This window comes from Capricornis sumatraensis, chromosome 2 (assembly GCF_032405125.1).
Source record: "Capricornis sumatraensis isolate serow.1 chromosome 2, serow.2, whole genome shotgun sequence".
In the NCBI taxonomy this organism is placed as follows: domain Eukaryota; kingdom Metazoa; phylum Chordata; class Mammalia; order Artiodactyla; family Bovidae; genus Capricornis; species Capricornis sumatraensis.
Window position 1 is genome coordinate 207,247,785 of NC_091070.1, and position 16,460 is coordinate 207,264,244.

A 16,460-nucleotide genomic window follows, 5' to 3' on the forward strand; every position below is an offset into this window, starting at 1 on the left:
AGCTTCACTCTATAGCCTCCATGAGGATAAATTATAGGATAAGCATGCAAAGAAAAACACGGTAAGAAGCCTAAGCTTCTGATGTCAGAACCTTCCTCATTAGAAGTGGAAAACTGGCTAGGAATACAGCGCGAGCACCTCTGGTTTGAGAATGCTGCAGTCCTGGGAAGGTGACCCACTCACGACGGACAGAGAAACCACGGCACCTGTGTTTCCACGGTGGTCACTCTCGGCTCTCACCTGAAGAGTGTCCTGGTACTGCACAGCGGCTTGCATGGCATCCTCAAGCTTTTCCAGCCTCTCTCTCCATGTTTTGTTTAAGTTCTCCCAGGCATTGTTCATCTAGGGGAAAAGCAGTCAATCAGATTCCCCAATTCCTCCCACTCTTAGTGCGAGTCCGCTCATGTTTCATCTGAACCCCTTGTCCACTTCTCCACACCTCATCAATGCTCTTCTTCACTTCCGGCTTCTCAGTTTCTCCGCAGGCAAAAATCAAATCTGCTCCAAGGATTCGAATAAACTCCAATTCCTCATGCAGACCATCTGTCTCTTCCTTAATAGTCTACATGAAAATGAACAGAACATTAGCCAAAACAGAAGAGGAACAGAACTTCCCAAACTTTGCAAATGTAATTTATACCCCATCAAAAGCAGATGCTGAACAGAATGATCAATTTCATTAAAGTCTTTCAGTGTTCTCAACATTTCACTCATCTAAATAGTGGAGGTGCACAGTCTGGTTATTTTTCTAATATACACATCAAATATATTTTTAAATATTAACATTAAATATATAAAATAATCTGAGAAAGGTGCAATGAGCTTCAATAATTTCAGCAAACGTCTGCAGAGATTATAATCTATAACCAGAAGTCTATGATGGAGAAGTATATCAACAAGGATAAAATAGGAGTGTAAGTCATAAATTTAAGAGCTGAGAGATGTGCAAAACAGGAATGCTAGACTACATAGTCCGAAGAAAGTCAGTTCAGTGTCAGATTCTAAAAACTGGTTCATGGGTTGCCAATGACAGAGATGAGGAGGTGGAAAACGGCCGACATGAAAGACAGACATAAGAGAAAAAATACAGAGTATCAAGACTACCTTGGCTTATCCTAAATGGACAAAATGAGGTAAGAAATGCATTTAATAAAAACTAGGCTCCACCCAAATATTAAACAAAGGTATGTCAAGGTATGGATGGTTAAGTCCAGAGTTTCTTTTCTACTTCCTATTTTTCTACAATTAATCGAGAAATAAGGTACACCAAAGTGAGGACTGAATCCAGAAATGAAAGCAAACCCAGATTTTTAAAGCACATTCTAATAATCTGAATTGTTAAGTTTAAAACTGATGACAGAGCTACTTTTGTGTGACGGTCTGCTGTGTATCACAACTGGTGATTGCATGTACCTACACAAGTGGTAAAGCCTGTACACTAAAAAAAGAAAGAAATTTACTATAACAAGCCCCCGCCCCAAGTATAAAGGCATACTATTAAACTTAAAAAAAAAAAGAAGAAAACAAAAACAACTTTGAAGGCACTCAGCCTAAGCAGCTAACACAACATACTTGGATAAAGTGCTTTCCTGGAAGAGGTTTTGTTTTCTTACCTCGGCAGCTTCAACCTGTTGCTTGATGATGGATGGGTCAATGCCAGGGCTTTCCAAGTCATGCACGATGTCCTGGGTATCTTTGATGGTGGTGAGGAGGGCTGCCATGTCATACCAGAACTTCTCTGCTAGCTCAAGGACATCGAGGAATTTAATTTCTCGCTCTTCCGCCCGAGCTTTGATGTCCTCCCAGAAGAATACCATTTGATCCAATTTGTCCTGGATTTCTGAGAGGGTGCAGGAGAGTGAACCAGACTTCTCTAAGGACTGAAATCAGTCTCATCAGATATTAGATCTAATCCTCATATTTTCACTGAAATGATACTTTAAAAGGCTCTAAAAATATATTACTGAAAGAGAGTTTTCTATCTTAGCTTTATTATTTCCATATTCTCATTTTCCACTTGTGTTGACCTCCCAAATAAAGAGATCACAGAGGTACTGTGGAAATGAGGTATCTGTTAAAAAAGTATTGCTAAGACGCTTATAAAGGGGCTTGGATGAAAACTCTATTTCTAGTATTCTGCGTGGAACCTGCTATGTTTCCCATGGAAATTGTATAAAAGGTAGTTATGTTCTTCCCACTATTGGTACAGCAGTTTCCTCATATTAAGGGGGTAAAGGAGCATTTGTTTCCTGGCCTGGGAATCTAACTACCAATTGTAATCTTGTTTCAAAGGAGAGATGTGTTCTGAATTCTAAATGATTCATAGAATACTCATTACTTGGGTACTGCCTTTGCATTCAATGAAATACATCTGGTGGGATGCTGGAGGTAACCACATCTTAGAATTTAAGATTAAAAAAAAAAAATTATTAGATTAATCAAGCACCTTTTGCAGCCAGATCCTTGTCAGCTCCTTGAGATCGCCCAATGAGCTCTTCTCCACGGCGCTTCAGGGCCTCGAAGGACGGCTGCAGTTTTTCCAGCTCCACGGTGGCACTCTTGTTGTCGCTGATGCACTCTCTGATCTTGTCCACTTCAGCAGGAATCAGCGGTGGCATTCGCAGGCGAGAGGAAAGATTCTCCAGAGTTTCCAACATGGGCTCAATTTTATCATGGAACTAAACAAATATTGGACCATGAGCCATCACAGCAGTGCTGCATCACACTTCTGGGGTAAACGTTAGGGATTAAGGCCAGTGTATAAATTTACTTCTATTTAGGATAAAACCTATGCTCAGCCTAGCCCTAGGATTGTCAAGTGTTGGCTGTGGCTAAGAAACCATTTTGGGTTCAGTACTCTAGAGCTGGGCCATCAGAAAAGTATTTGATGACTCAAAAAGCTATTGCTTAATATACCAAAACTCAACTCACATTGTTAATGGTGCTACAATAGTTTCCCTATTCCAACTAATGTGATGAAAAAGGGACAAGACTATGAAACCAGTGAGAGTCAGTGTGTCAACATCTCAGATGACAGCTGCATGCAACAGATTAGACCAACAAGTTAGATGCCCTCCACCAACTGTGTAAATGGATGGGGAACTCAATATGCTACATGACTTAGAGTTTAAAAGTACCATGACATGCATTCAACAACCCACCGGATATAATAGTGAGAAAGGAAAATGTTGACATGATGAAAGATAATTAGGGAAGGTCAAATCTAACCTTATTCCAAGAGAACAACTACTCTTTCCACTTTTCTACAGGTTTTATAACAATCTATAACTGTAAAACTGTGATTTATAATATGAAGCAGAGAGGGGAGAAAAGGGAGCAAAACAGATAAGCCTGCCCCCTAAAGCCAACTTTGGATTCATTAAGTAGAATAAGGCTCACCAACTGTTCAATGTCCTATAGGAAATAACACGGTAAACAAAATCCCTTCCCATCGCTCCCTCACTTCTAGGTTATGCCCCAAATGAAACTGGCACAATAGACTGCATTAATAAAATTTATACCACTAAAGTTAAGGCAAGTTTCCTTGTAAATAACCCTCTCAATTCTCAGCTTCGAAAGAACACCCTAATCCCAATGGGGGTGGGCACCTTACCTCTGTAATCTGTAATGGTGGGCGCAGTCAACACAACAATGAAATGTGACGATGTGGGGAAGACAGGAGCAGGCAGCAACAACACAAAGTAACACATTCCACAATGTGAGCGGAGATGGGACGGAAGGTGGGGGAAACGTGAGTAAGTACAAATATCAACCAAGAATACTGACTAAACGCAGGAATCAATTACCCAGACATAACAGTAATATATTAGTTGAAAAGTATGTAGTTACATGCTTTAAACTCCACTGCTGGTGGTTTGTTTCTCCTCGGCTCTAACTTCTCCCTAGTCAAGTATCTTTCTCTGAACGAGGGGCAAGCGGGTGGCCTCTTGAGCAGGAAAACGAATGTGCTGTCTGCATCTTGGAAGCAACAGGTCCAATAGCAATCTGACTTCACTTGGGGCATTTGTTGCTTCAAGATGAATTTACCCCAAAATCACCTCTGTTAAAGGATCACCACGATATCAAGTTTTCAAGAAAACCATACAGACAATTGATACACCAGCCAAGATGCATTTCACCCTCCTCCTAGCTGTCAGTATAACCAACGCTTCCTGGAATAAAAATGCAAACGGGCAAAGGCTCCCAGTCTCTTGATAATGTATCACCAGCATACATGGTCTGGACATTCCTGGGCATAGGGACATACTGATACAGAGCCTCCTGCTTAGACTAAAGGACAGCTGAAGGTTATATGAGTTTAAGACACAGACATACCTGAGCCGACTGGGAAACAGCCTCGTCCAGAGCCAGGGCCCGCTGGCGCACCTCCTCTTTTATTTGGGCATATGTGTTTTCTGCTTTCTGGTATTTTTCTTCTACCATTTCCCCCTCTTCAGGGTTTAGCTCCTTTAGTTGAGGGCCTATCTTTAGCAGTTTATCAATATGAGGTTTGTGTTCAGCAATGGATTCCCTCAGTTGCTATGTAAAAAAATATGGATTAAAATGAGTCTTTTAATACCAGTTTGTTTGTTTAAATACTGTAATCAGAGCTCATACCAACGGAACAAACTAAATTGATAATATCCAGCAAGTCCCAACATCTCACCATTTATGGAGGGGGCGAAAATCTAAGTCTTAGGGCACTGACTCTAATTCCCTTGATTTTTAAAAGCCAGTTCAGATATTCCGCCACCCAAGAAGCTTCCCAGAGACAGCCTCCCTCACTCTTGCTCTCAAAACAAAAGTATCCCACTGCCTTCTGCACTCATAAGTACTTTGTACTCCACTGCAGTCTCAATGGTTTAATGTCTGTCTCCCTGTGCAGACTGGGAGACACTAAGCAGGACAAACTACAAACAATATTTCTGGGAATCCAACTGCTCCTTGACTCTACGGCTGGCTACTTCCAGTTCAATCTCCCTGTTACAGGAATGCAGAGATAGGAGTAAGCACAAGCCATATACAAACAAAATAAACATAAAAAAACCATCTTTGATGGTAATACCATCAGCTGAAGTGTCAACAAATTCTCCTTTCATCTTAAGTCTCTGCAGCAAATTGCTTTCTGACATTCCTGAGGTGGGGCTCTCACTCCAGCTGGGGCCTAACCACAAGAAAAAGGCCACCCAACCACACCCGAGTCTGCCAACACTGTTGTCGCTGGAGAGTTTAAGTTCCCTTGATTTTCATGTGGCGCTTTGTTTACTTCTCTAATACTCACATTCCTGACATCTCCATAATCTCATTCTTTAACTGATTCATATTAAAGAACAAAGGAAATATTTCAGATATGTATTTTTCCTGTGCAAAGAAATTCTAATGGGTTAAGAATTAACTTCAAAACAGACTTACACTTGGTAGGTACTCATAAACAGGCTGTTTCTCAAACTGTGCAGCCCATCTCCAGTTGTGCAATTAAATAAAACTTGGCATGCTCCTTACCCTCATTTCCTCTTGCTGCTGCCTGAGCTGCTCATGATCAATAGCCGGAGGAGGTAACTGTGCTATGAGTGCCCGAGTCTCCTCAATCCAGGGGCTGAGTTCCTCATAAGTTTCCCAAAACTGGTTCACCAAGACCTGTGCCCGCTCTAGGCGTGCGTAACGCTCTGAATTGAGCAGACTAATGGCTTCGTATTGCTGTATCAGAGACTCTGTCTTTTCCTATGGACGACAAAATGAGGTGTAAATATTATTAACGTGATGAATCCTTCTTTAAATAAAAAATGTAAGTAGATATACACTAAAAAGTATAAAGGAATATACACTAAAATGCAAAAAAACAAAAATCAATTAATCTAGCAAGTTTACAAGTGATTTTTATATTCTTTATACTTAACTGAATTTTTGAATTTTCCTATCACACATATGTATTATTTCTATAATTTTTAAAACATGAAAGTAGCTTTGCCAGCAGTAAAACAGCACAAGCACAACACAGCAAAAACAGCCCGTTAGTGAGTACCTTTCACAACTTCAGATCCAGCATTATTGCAATAGGTTGGTTTGACTGTATCAGGGGCTACAGTGGGGATTCGCCCATCAACTTTCATCTGTCTTTTCCTCTCTGATAAGAGTGTCCACAAACCTGCTATTTATATTTTACATGTTTCGTATGAGCAGCTCAATTTATGAAGATTTCTGAGGAAATAGTAGTTACCCATGCCTTTTACAAAAAAGGCTTCCTTTGTGGCTCAGCTGTTAAAAGAATCTGCCTGTAATGTGGGAGATCTGGGTTCGATCCCTGGGTTGGGAAGATTCCCTGGAGAACAGAAAGGCTACCCACTCTGGTATTCTGGCCTGGAGAATTCCATGGACTGTTTAGTCCATGGGGTCGCAAAGAGTCGGACATGACTAAGTGGCTTTCACTTTATAAATAAAACAAACAAAACTGGTGTACAAATGGATTCTGTTGGCCAATTCTTTTAGAAATGGGTAACGATTTTTTTTAGAAGGCTCTAAGGTACGTCTAGTCAAGGCCTTGGTTTTTCCAGTGGTCATGTATGAATGTGAGAGTTGGACTGTGAAGAAAGCTGAGCACTGAAGAATTGATGCTTTTGAACTGTGGTGTTGGAGAAGACTCTTGAGAGTCCCTTGGACTGCAAGAAGGTCCAACCAGTCCGTCCTAAAGGAGATCAGTCCTGGGTGTTCACTGGAAGGACTGGTGCTTCCAATGCTGAAGCTGAAACTCCAGTACTTTGGCCACCTCATGCGAAGAGTTGATTCATTGGAAAAGACCCTGATGCTGGGAGGGATTGAGAGCAGGAGGAGAAGGGGACGACAGAGGATGAGATGGCCAGACGCCATCACCAACTTGATGGACATGAGTTAGAGTGAACTCCGGGCGCTGGTGATGGACAGGGAGGCCTGGCGTGCTATGATTCATGGGGTCGCAAAGAGTCGGACATGACTGAGCTACTGAACTGAATTGAATTGAAAGCAGGAATTAATATCTGGATCTGGTTCTGAAAAATCTATTTACCTGGAAACATAACTCATTACGGACTGAGGACGAGGAGCAATTCCTCTGTTATTAAGAACATGGGTTTGCAATGCATTTCACATCATACGGTATGGCTGTTTAGACATTTGTGAACACAGGGTGAGGAGTCTGAATTCCCTAGGACATCATCTTGGACTTAAATATCACTATCAGTAATAGAGGGGAAAAAACCCTTCTTAAACTATCATCTCACAAGTGTACTTCCAAATCACCATGAGCAAGATAAGAATATGGTGAATAAACACATGTAGTTTACCTGCAGTACAGCTTTTTGCTCCTCCCCACATGTGCCAAAGATCTCACCACGATGACTGAAGAGTTCATCCATGGAATCTTTGTGTCGAATGATGTCAATGGAGAAAGCCTTTGAAAAGTAAACTATTGTTAAGCAACACAAGGACCCCGAGCCTGAGTTAGTGAAAAGTCAGACATACTCTATGAAAAATCCTTTGCTTTAATAAAGTCACATTAAAAACTGTTCTTAAGAAGTTTGACACTTTGTCTATCCACCCATCTCCAATGCTTATCTTTCAGTAGCTTACAAAAATATCTTCCGCCCTGAAAACCCACATAGAAAATTGCTAACTATTCTTTCCTGGATTAACAGACCTATTTCTCCCTTTTCACAAAGCAAAAAGTCCCTTCTTCATCCTAACCAAATATTTATAAAATTAAGTCTCTATCCACCATCATGACTCTAAATCATTCTACTTGACTTGGAATAGCCAGAAACTCTGTGCTAGTCACTGTAAGTGACTGATGATTCTTCTAGCTCAGAACGGAGTGACTGTGCCAGTGACGTACCTTCTGAACCTGCAGCTGAGCTGTGGTCTGGTCCTGTTCCAGGCGAATTGGACCCAGGGCCATCAGTTTGCGTTTTGTTTCAGCAACCCAAGCTAGCTCTGCATCAGCAGCTTGCTCATACTGACAGACATATCGAAGAAAAATGGACATATTACAGCCAGTGTCTTCCTTCTAAGAATTCTAACTTATTCAACACAGAAAGGCCTAGATTTCCAGTAATGCAGTTTACATCTCACAGAGTAAAGCCCAAATTGGTGAGAACTTCATAAAAGTCACAAATCCAAGATGCAGAAAATTTAGCATTGATTATATTTCAACAAATGTGAGTTGATCCTATTCCAACTTCTTTGGAAAGACATTCCAGAACCCAGTCAATGGTTCCATAGCTAGAAATAACAATGGAAACTAAGACTCTTCAAAAGAAATACACTTTCTAATGAGAGTACTTTTATGAGACTGTGCTCTCTTTCTGCCAATCTTTTTTCCTATCCACACACTAAATAGCAGTAGTCATATGTTTAAATACAAACTTAACATGGCAGCAGATGGCTGAGCCAAGTTAACTTGGAAGTACTCGCTTAGCTGAAGAAGTTTAAGACCGCCGAAGAACAGCAAGGCTTTAAATGGGATGCAGCAGGCAATGACAAGTCATACGCAAAGACGTCAACAACAAGAGAACATGTTCTATGTGGCCACTGTTTAATAAGGGCCCCTCAACCTTCTGTCTCTTCCTTATCAATGTTGCCCAGTTACACTAATATTTAAAGAAAAGTTCCCAAGTGTGATAAATCTCATTCTGAAATATCTGGCCACAATTTGGAATCAAAACAAACTTCTGTGGGGTTCAGAAAGCAACTACTTATCACCATGAACCCAAGGGGTCATGTTATATTATTTTTTGTACCATGGCACATTAATAGGTGCATGTCCACCTACAAAGAAAAACAACTTTTCCCAGAAAGCAGGAAGGACAAATGATTGAGGGAAACATGACACCTGTGTTTACTGACAGGGTTCTATTTTGGATGGCTCTGCTATTTTGGTTAGCATATTTGATAGTAATTATAGTTCTTGGTTCTGTCCCCTCTTCCATCTAATGCTGAAACACTTGATTATGTCAAACTAAGACTGATGCATTCAGACCTTTTCGATCTAGGTATTATCTACCCTTATCACCATCTGCCTCTAAGCAGGGCATTAGCAAGGAAAGGGCCCACACACTTTCTTTTCCAAGTTCTTTTCTCCTCAAAGGGGTCAAGTATCTTCAGTCAAACCTAGATCTACCCTCACATAACTTTATCAAATCACTTCCTACCACTGAGATAATTTGCTGCATCAGATTTAGCTTGATCTCATTTATTCCTATTCCAGAAACTGTATGTATGTGGGTCATAGTTTTGTACTTCCCATATATATATCCCTGCTGCCTAAAATATTAATGCAGGGGTGTTTATAAAGATTACCTGTTGTGATCTCTGAATAGCAGCATCAATTTCATCCACCCTTTGTCCAACAGTGTCACTGACCAGCTTGTACTGTTCGTTGGCGTCGGACACGAGTTTATCCAGCCCTTCTCTGGCTCTCCAGGGCACCAGCTCTAAGAGAGCACGGCTCACCTCATTCACTGTGTCCAACACCAGCCTGTGCTCCATGACCTCCTTCTTTAGTTCCTAAAGAGGGAAAAAAGTTTTCAGGCCATCTCTTGCTAAATTAAGCACATTAGCAGCTGTGCTGGGTGGAAAATGCTCACTCTACCACACATCCCAGCAGGGCTCTGACCTCCTTCCTTCACTTATTTTTTTTTCTTGTCTCAGATTTTTCAGTCACTCCACAGCCTGACTTTAGGCTCAGCTGCTTAGAACTGTCAGCAAGACTTTTCAGGCCAGACTGTCTCTGGGTAACATGAATGGTATTTCTTGCTTTTTTTCCTCCTTACTTCAACAGAATGATAAATAATGCTTTAATCATAGGCATTTATTTACCTCAACAAACGCACCGTGTTTCTGTGCATCTAGAACTGCACAGGTCCTGCAGGAGAATTAGAGATGACTATGAGGTACCCTTTTAGAGAGTGAACTATGACAGTAAGTTCTAAAATGTTCCATATGAAGCAAGCTTCCTAGGGTATTCAGATTCAGTCTTTTTTCTTCTTCAGACCATGATAAAAGCTCTTATATAGGCCTGTCCTTATGTCAAAACTTATTTTCCACGAATAAACAGAAAACAAGGCAGACAGACATTTTTGGTTTAGATTTCAGGTAGATAGATGGTGTAAAACTCAAGAATTTAAACTTCAGGATTCTAAGAGAAAAATTCTTTCCCTTTTCAGTGTGGGATGTCAGCTCACCTTCTGTCTCTGCTGAAACTGGGGTATTTGTTCCCCTGTGGGGGACTGTCCTCCGCTGGCTGCCAGCTCCTCCTCTACCTCCCTCAGCCACCCAGTCAGTTCCTCATATGTAGACTGGAACTTGGTGGCCAGCTGCCGGGCTTGCTCTAAGGTTCTGAGAGCCTTGGAGCTAGTGACTGTGATGTCTGCGTAGCGAGTCTTTATGCCATCCAGCTTCTCTTGAATGAGCAATACCTCTTCACCTGTGGGAGACAGCACACAGTTTATTTGTGTCTAATAGGCTACAAGGGAGCCCTTTCAACCTCTCTTTATTCAAGTCAGAGCTTAACTTTTATGGATACTCTCTCCCTATGGCAATGACTTCACCTAGCGTCCCACACCAAGGGAAGTGGGAAAGAAACCTTCAATCAATAAAAGAAATGATTTCTGAGATTATTAGGATCTGAGTTTGACTGCAGGTTTTTCTAGACACTTTTGGCATCTTTCAGTAAATGCTGGTAATTCAACATATTGGAGGGCAGGGAGAGTTTTCATCTATAACCAGATCTGAGACAATATAGTATTTCAATAAAAGATTTAGCAGGAAATAGAAACCCAAGCCCCAGTCGCCAGGAAGCACATGATAATACAATCAGTGAGTATTAAGCCCCTCCCACCTACAAAGAGAAGTGGCTAGTGCAGAGTGCTGATTAATGTCTGTATGACCAGGCGCTAAGAGATGCACTTTTCAAAGTACCTGTGGTTTGTTTCAGAAGAGCCTGACCGTTTTTAATAGCTTGATCTACATTCTTCTTTCTATTAACAATTTCTTCATTTAAAGCCTGAAAGGAAAGAACACCATTAATCCTAAAACTATGACACAACAAAGTGGAAGAAATGTGAGACCCTTAAGAGACCAAATTTAAAATAAGGAGATGAATATCAGTTTAAACATGAGATATTTGATTCCTTCCTTTTCTCTTTGGTTACCCCTTTAATTACTCAGAACAATGAAATCAGATACTTATAGGCAAGCCTTCCTTTGATGAGAAGAGATTTAGGACTTAATCCACTTTACTAACCTATTGGTACCAAACCTGAACCCAAGAAAGGCAGAAGAAGAATTCAGCAAAAATGTCTACTATGTCCAAAACAAAGGAAAAGGCATAAAGTTCAAAAAAAGAAAATCAGCAATAACAGGCCAACTTAAATTAGAATCCTAGTTAAAAACTCTCAATATCTGAAGTCAATGAAGTAGAAGAATCTACCATTTCCAAAGAAATTCCATAAAAACAAAAAAGGGCAAACTGTTCTTTCTACTAAGATGACTCAGAATTCCTGCACTTCGAGCATATAAATTCTAGAAACATTTAAAAAGTTACCACTATATGATCAAATGCTGAGCACTGTTAAGTAATCTGGTTTTCTTAAAGTTTTGGGCATCCCTGGTGGCTCAGATGGTAAAGAATCTGCTTGCAATGCAGGAGACCTGGGTTTGATCCTTGGGTCAGGAAGATCCCCTGGAGGAGGAAATGGCAACCCACTCTAGTATTCTTGCCTGGAGAATTCTATCGACAGAGGAGTCTGGCAGGCTACAGTCCATGGGGCTGCAGAGGGTTGGACGTGACTGAGTGACTAACACTTTGTTAAAGTACATACTCCTCTGCATAAGTGCTCAAGCGGTAGCTGAATGATACATTCCTGAGTGATGTAAAATATGAGTTGGAATAGAGATGGCCCCTGATTACACTCTGGATCATCTTCTAGAATTAATGACTCAGTTTGTTAAGTATTTCCATGGACTCATCAAAAAATAGATTAGTCCTTAGCAACAAGTCTGTAACTAAGCACTTGTGTATAAAATAAATTTGAAATGTTTGGAATTAAAAAAAAAAGGGGGGAGAGAGAGAGAGAGAAATGAAGACAAACATGAATTAAAATGACAAAATAACTTAGTAACATAACCAATAAGAATGGAAAGCATGAATACCAGGTGGTCAGCATGCTGCTTCTCGAGGACATCCTGTCTGTAATCCTTTACGAACACTGAACTGAGCTTGTCCTCAACCTCGGCCAGCCAGTTGAGCACCTCCACCTCATCCTCCCCGAAAAGCCTAGCATTAGACAGGGCTTGTTCAAGCAGGGCTGCTTTCCGACAGCACCGGTCTTGAATCTCACTGAATCGGGCCTGCAACGAGTCTAGCCTTTCTGACAGCACAGCCTGCTCTGCAGGACTCGTCAGGGAGGAGAGGGACTGCCCAATTGTGACTGCCTGGTGCACATCTGTTGCATGGCTTTCTATTTCTTCCTCTAGAGCCTGGAAATCCAGATGGAAAAAATGAATAACAGAAAAAAAAATAAATGAAAAGTAAACATGAGACAATGAATCACAAATGATATAATAAATAATAATATATAAGTTTACCTATGGAAGGGTAAAAATAACATAAAAACAGAGAACAAAAAGCTGTTTTTTTCTGATGGTAGCCTATAAGTCCAATTCTGTTTTTACTTGAAGGATGTGACTAGTCCAATTAATAAGTAGACCATATTTTAAGTTAAACTTATTTAAAAAAAAACAAACCCAAAATACATCTTTTAGAATGCTGCAGGAAGTTTTCTAGGATTTCTGATTCCAGTTTTGTGTTTTCATTTACCATAACTACTTCCTACCTTGTGCCGAATGATCTGCTGCTGTATTTTAGCAGTCTGGGTGCCAACAGGTTCTGAGTTGGCAAGTTTTTTCTCTGTGACAGATAAGAAGTCAGAAATAGGCTCAGCTGTCTCATGGAATTGTTTGGCCAGAACCAGGATATCTTCCAGCTGTTTCTGCCTACACGAATATATAGAACAAGCTGCTCAGGCAAAAAGTCACATTAATACTGTTAACAGTACTATATTCAGTAAAAGACCAATCTTAACCAGGCACATTTGAAATATCAATAGCAAACAGAACACACAGAAAACAGCACTTTGCTGTTTTAAAGGCTTGCAGAACCTTATTTAGGTTCTGTCACGACCTTGTAAGATAGGCATCATTATGCCACTATTATAAAAAGAGAAAACCAAGCCTGAAGGCTTAAAGAAAGATCTGTCCAGATCGCCCACAGGGTAGCAATGGCACAGCGAGAATTAGAATCAGACCTTCTACTCTTTCTCCTATGGGATGTAGCATGTGCATCCTCTGTGCATGTGACCAAAATAACGTTTAAAGGAGTGGAAAATCGATCAGTCTTCATTTCTCTTTTCCCTGTCACTGCTACCTTCACTTATGAAGATAAAAAACAGGATTTGAAGAGCACAAGTAGATCAAGCTATGAACAAGAACTTCCTTCCTATCGCCCCTAAATCAGTCAGGCTTCTAGTAATTTCAAGCCTCAGAGCATAACTTTGAATTCTGACTTAAGGCAAAAAAAAAGAAAAAACATAACCTCAAACTAGCTGAATTTGCTAAGGCAAATGGCACCCAAAAGAACTATGTACTTTATAACTGGAATCTTGAATCTGGAATCTTAAATCTTATTTAACATAACATCCATACTAAGTGTGGATTTCAAATACCCTATAGATTAAAATCAGCCAATTACAAAGGAGAAGGGAAGCCTGAATACTGAAGGCAGCCTAATAAACAAAAGACACAGAAACAACCATAGAACTATATTAGCACACAGAATAATCATCAAAGGTCATAACAATGACTCTGGACCATTAAGATCAGACTAAGCGCTGTGTTATTCGAAAAGGGCCTGGGTGATGGGAAGTACTTATATTTCAATAAATCTTTACTAAACATCTGCTTTGTGTCAGGTCCTATGCAGGGTACTCTGGACAAACTTATATTAATAATAAATGATTTAATATAAAGACCTGCCATTTGAATTATCCGGAAATGTAATGCTTGAGTGTAAAGAAAAATGTATTTCTAGATGCTATTTTTAAATGTCAATATAAAGTACAGAATTTCCTTTCTTAGTTTATGTCAACCTTCAAACTACATCTTCAATCAATACAACTAAAACATAAAATATAATCTTAAATAAATTGCTTGGTGGTTTATTTTCATTGGTTAATGACCTGCTTAAAGATTTTACTCTTTTTGGTTTAAACTTTTAAAAACATTTTTATATTTTATATTGGAGTACAGCTGATTAATAAAATTAATGTTAGTTTTATTAGTGTTTCAGGTTTACAGCAAAGTGATTCAGTTATACATATATGTGTGTCTATTTTTTTCCAAATTTTAAATTTTAAAAATTTAATTCTTAAAGAACTGTCCTAGACTGTTAGATCTTTCTGAATTATCTATGATTCCAGGATTTGAAAATCTGAAGAAATCACTGTAACAGGATTTGGGGTAGAAAAGAGAAGAGCTAAAATAATTTGGAGGCATCAAAAATACAATATTAAAGAACCTAAACAGAATTCTTTAGGATGCCTTAACAAATGATGCTGCTCTTGGTATTTCTCTTTAAAATTACTGGTCCAGAAACTGTGTTCGGAACATGGAAGCAAGTAGGATAGAAGGAAAGATTCATAAATAGATACATTAGGAACAATCATGACTTTAGTGAGCTTAAGAACCTAGGAGGTAAGCACATAAAATAATGACCATAATACAAGGTACACATGAGGAGTTAGGGCAGTTAAGAGGAAGATGAAACTATTCTATGCTTGGGAATAAAGAAAAGCTTCATAAAAGCAGGGGAGATGAACAAAAGTCTTTCATAGAAGATGGAACACCATCAGCAAAGACAGAATTCGGAAACTGACCGAAGACACTGAAGAACCGAATATGGGTTACTTTGACCATAAAGAATGAGAAGAACAGCAGAAACTAAGAAGACTCTTGAGAGTCCCTTGGACTGCAAGGAGATCCAACCAGTCCATCCTAAAGGAGATCAGTCCTGGGTGTTCATTGGTAGGACTGATGTTGAAGCTGAAACTCCAATACTTTGGCCACCTCATGCAGAGAGCTGACTCACTGGAAAAGACCCTGATGCTGGGAAAGATTGAAGGCAGGAGGAGAAGGGGACGACAGAGGATGAGATGGCTGGATGGCATCACCGACTCGATGGACATGGGTTTGGGTAGACTCTGGGAGTTGGTGATGGACAGGGAGGCCTGGTGTGCTGTGGTTCATGGGGTCTCAAAGAGTCGGACACAACTGAGTGACTGAACTGCACTGAAGAAAGGTGGGTTAGGGCCACCTTTGAATGGTGGGCTAATGAGACTATTTTATAGGCAACAGGCAGTCATTAGATGTCTCTGACTGTGCAGAGGGAAGGCCTGAGGGGAAACAGCAGTAGAGTGGTTACGGTTAGCAAGTTAGGAGGCTGCCCTCAGGTGAGCTACGTCATGGGAATGAGCCCAAGTGAGAGTTCATAAGTCATGAACTGAGGCAAGTGAGCTGGAATCAGAGAAATGGATGAAGAGGAAAGATACGGTAGACATAAAATAGACAGAATTTAGTATCCTGATAGATATGGGACACAAAGCAGGGGAAGGAAAAAATGATAAAAAGAAAATGAGGCTGAGGTTTTAAACCCAGGTAGTTGGAGGGTCAATGGTACTATTACTGGAAATGGATGGAAAGAGAGAAGAAAAAAAGCAGTGCAATTTGGAAATGAAAGTAAGTTGAATTCTTTCTTTTGTTTCTCCTACTAACATGGGCAAGTAAATACTTCGTAGCTCAGATGAGAAACAAGCCAGCCATGAACAGGTAAAGAGACTGAAGAGGGGGTTACCTCTAGACTACCCATAGCTACCTAAATAATAAGTGATCAACTTTATAACTCTCATACTCATTTCTGATTCATTATCATTTACTTTTAAAACTGGGAACAGTACCAGCTGAAAGTAAAGACCCAGTGTGACTTATTAAGCTCAAGTGACACTGGACAAACTGATAGCTATGGAAAGAGAGAGGAAGCACCTCCGTGGAGGAGAGAAGTATACTGCCTGCCTGCAGCTTTTGGTGAAGACAGTCCATGCAACTCTTGAATCCTCATTTAACAGAACCACAGGCTAGCTCCTAGATGCAGGCTAGCTCCTAGATCCCTTAATACTGGGATAAGTTAACAGAAAAGAAACATGATACTTTTCAATTCCAAGTATCAGAAACATTATTGATAAATATTAATGGGGAAAAAAAGAAATCTATTTCCAAAACTCAGAAAATTACTTGGCTGGATTGTAGGAGTCCACGTCTATCATTTGGAAGCACGATATGATGATATTGCAACTGAGCACCACCACAGAGCAATGAGTCTC

The 16,460-nt window shown here is 40.1% G+C and overlaps 1 protein-coding gene across 3 annotated transcripts in view; it reads right to left on the reverse strand.

Moving 5' to 3' along the window:
* The window catches only part of MACF1 (microtubule actin crosslinking factor 1), a 340,095-nt gene that overhangs the window by 37,320 nt on the left and 286,315 nt on the right, over positions 1-16,460 (reverse strand). The window contains exons 56-69 of one of the 3 annotated variants that reach the window (XM_068966665.1): positions 12,864-13,023; positions 12,181-12,507; positions 10,948-11,032; positions 10,212-10,453; positions 9,328-9,534; positions 7,865-7,984; positions 7,317-7,424; positions 5,503-5,721; positions 4,336-4,539; positions 3,614-3,622; positions 2,447-2,678; positions 1,614-1,840; positions 440-562; positions 241-342 (exon numbers count right to left, since the gene is read on the reverse strand). In XM_068966665.1, coding sequence (XP_068822766.1) covers positions 241-342; positions 440-562; positions 1,614-1,840; positions 2,447-2,678; positions 3,614-3,622; positions 4,336-4,539; positions 5,503-5,721; positions 7,317-7,424; positions 7,865-7,984; positions 9,328-9,534; positions 10,212-10,453; positions 10,948-11,032; positions 12,181-12,507; positions 12,864-13,023 — 2,365 coding nt within the window. The remainder of the gene's footprint in view (positions 1-240; positions 343-439; positions 563-1,613; positions 1,841-2,446; positions 2,679-3,613; positions 3,623-4,335; positions 4,540-5,502; positions 5,722-7,316; positions 7,425-7,864; positions 7,985-9,327; positions 9,535-10,211; positions 10,454-10,947; positions 11,033-12,180; positions 12,508-12,863; positions 13,024-16,460) is intronic. The other 2 variants (XM_068966664.1, XM_068966666.1) reach the window with 2 other exon arrangements.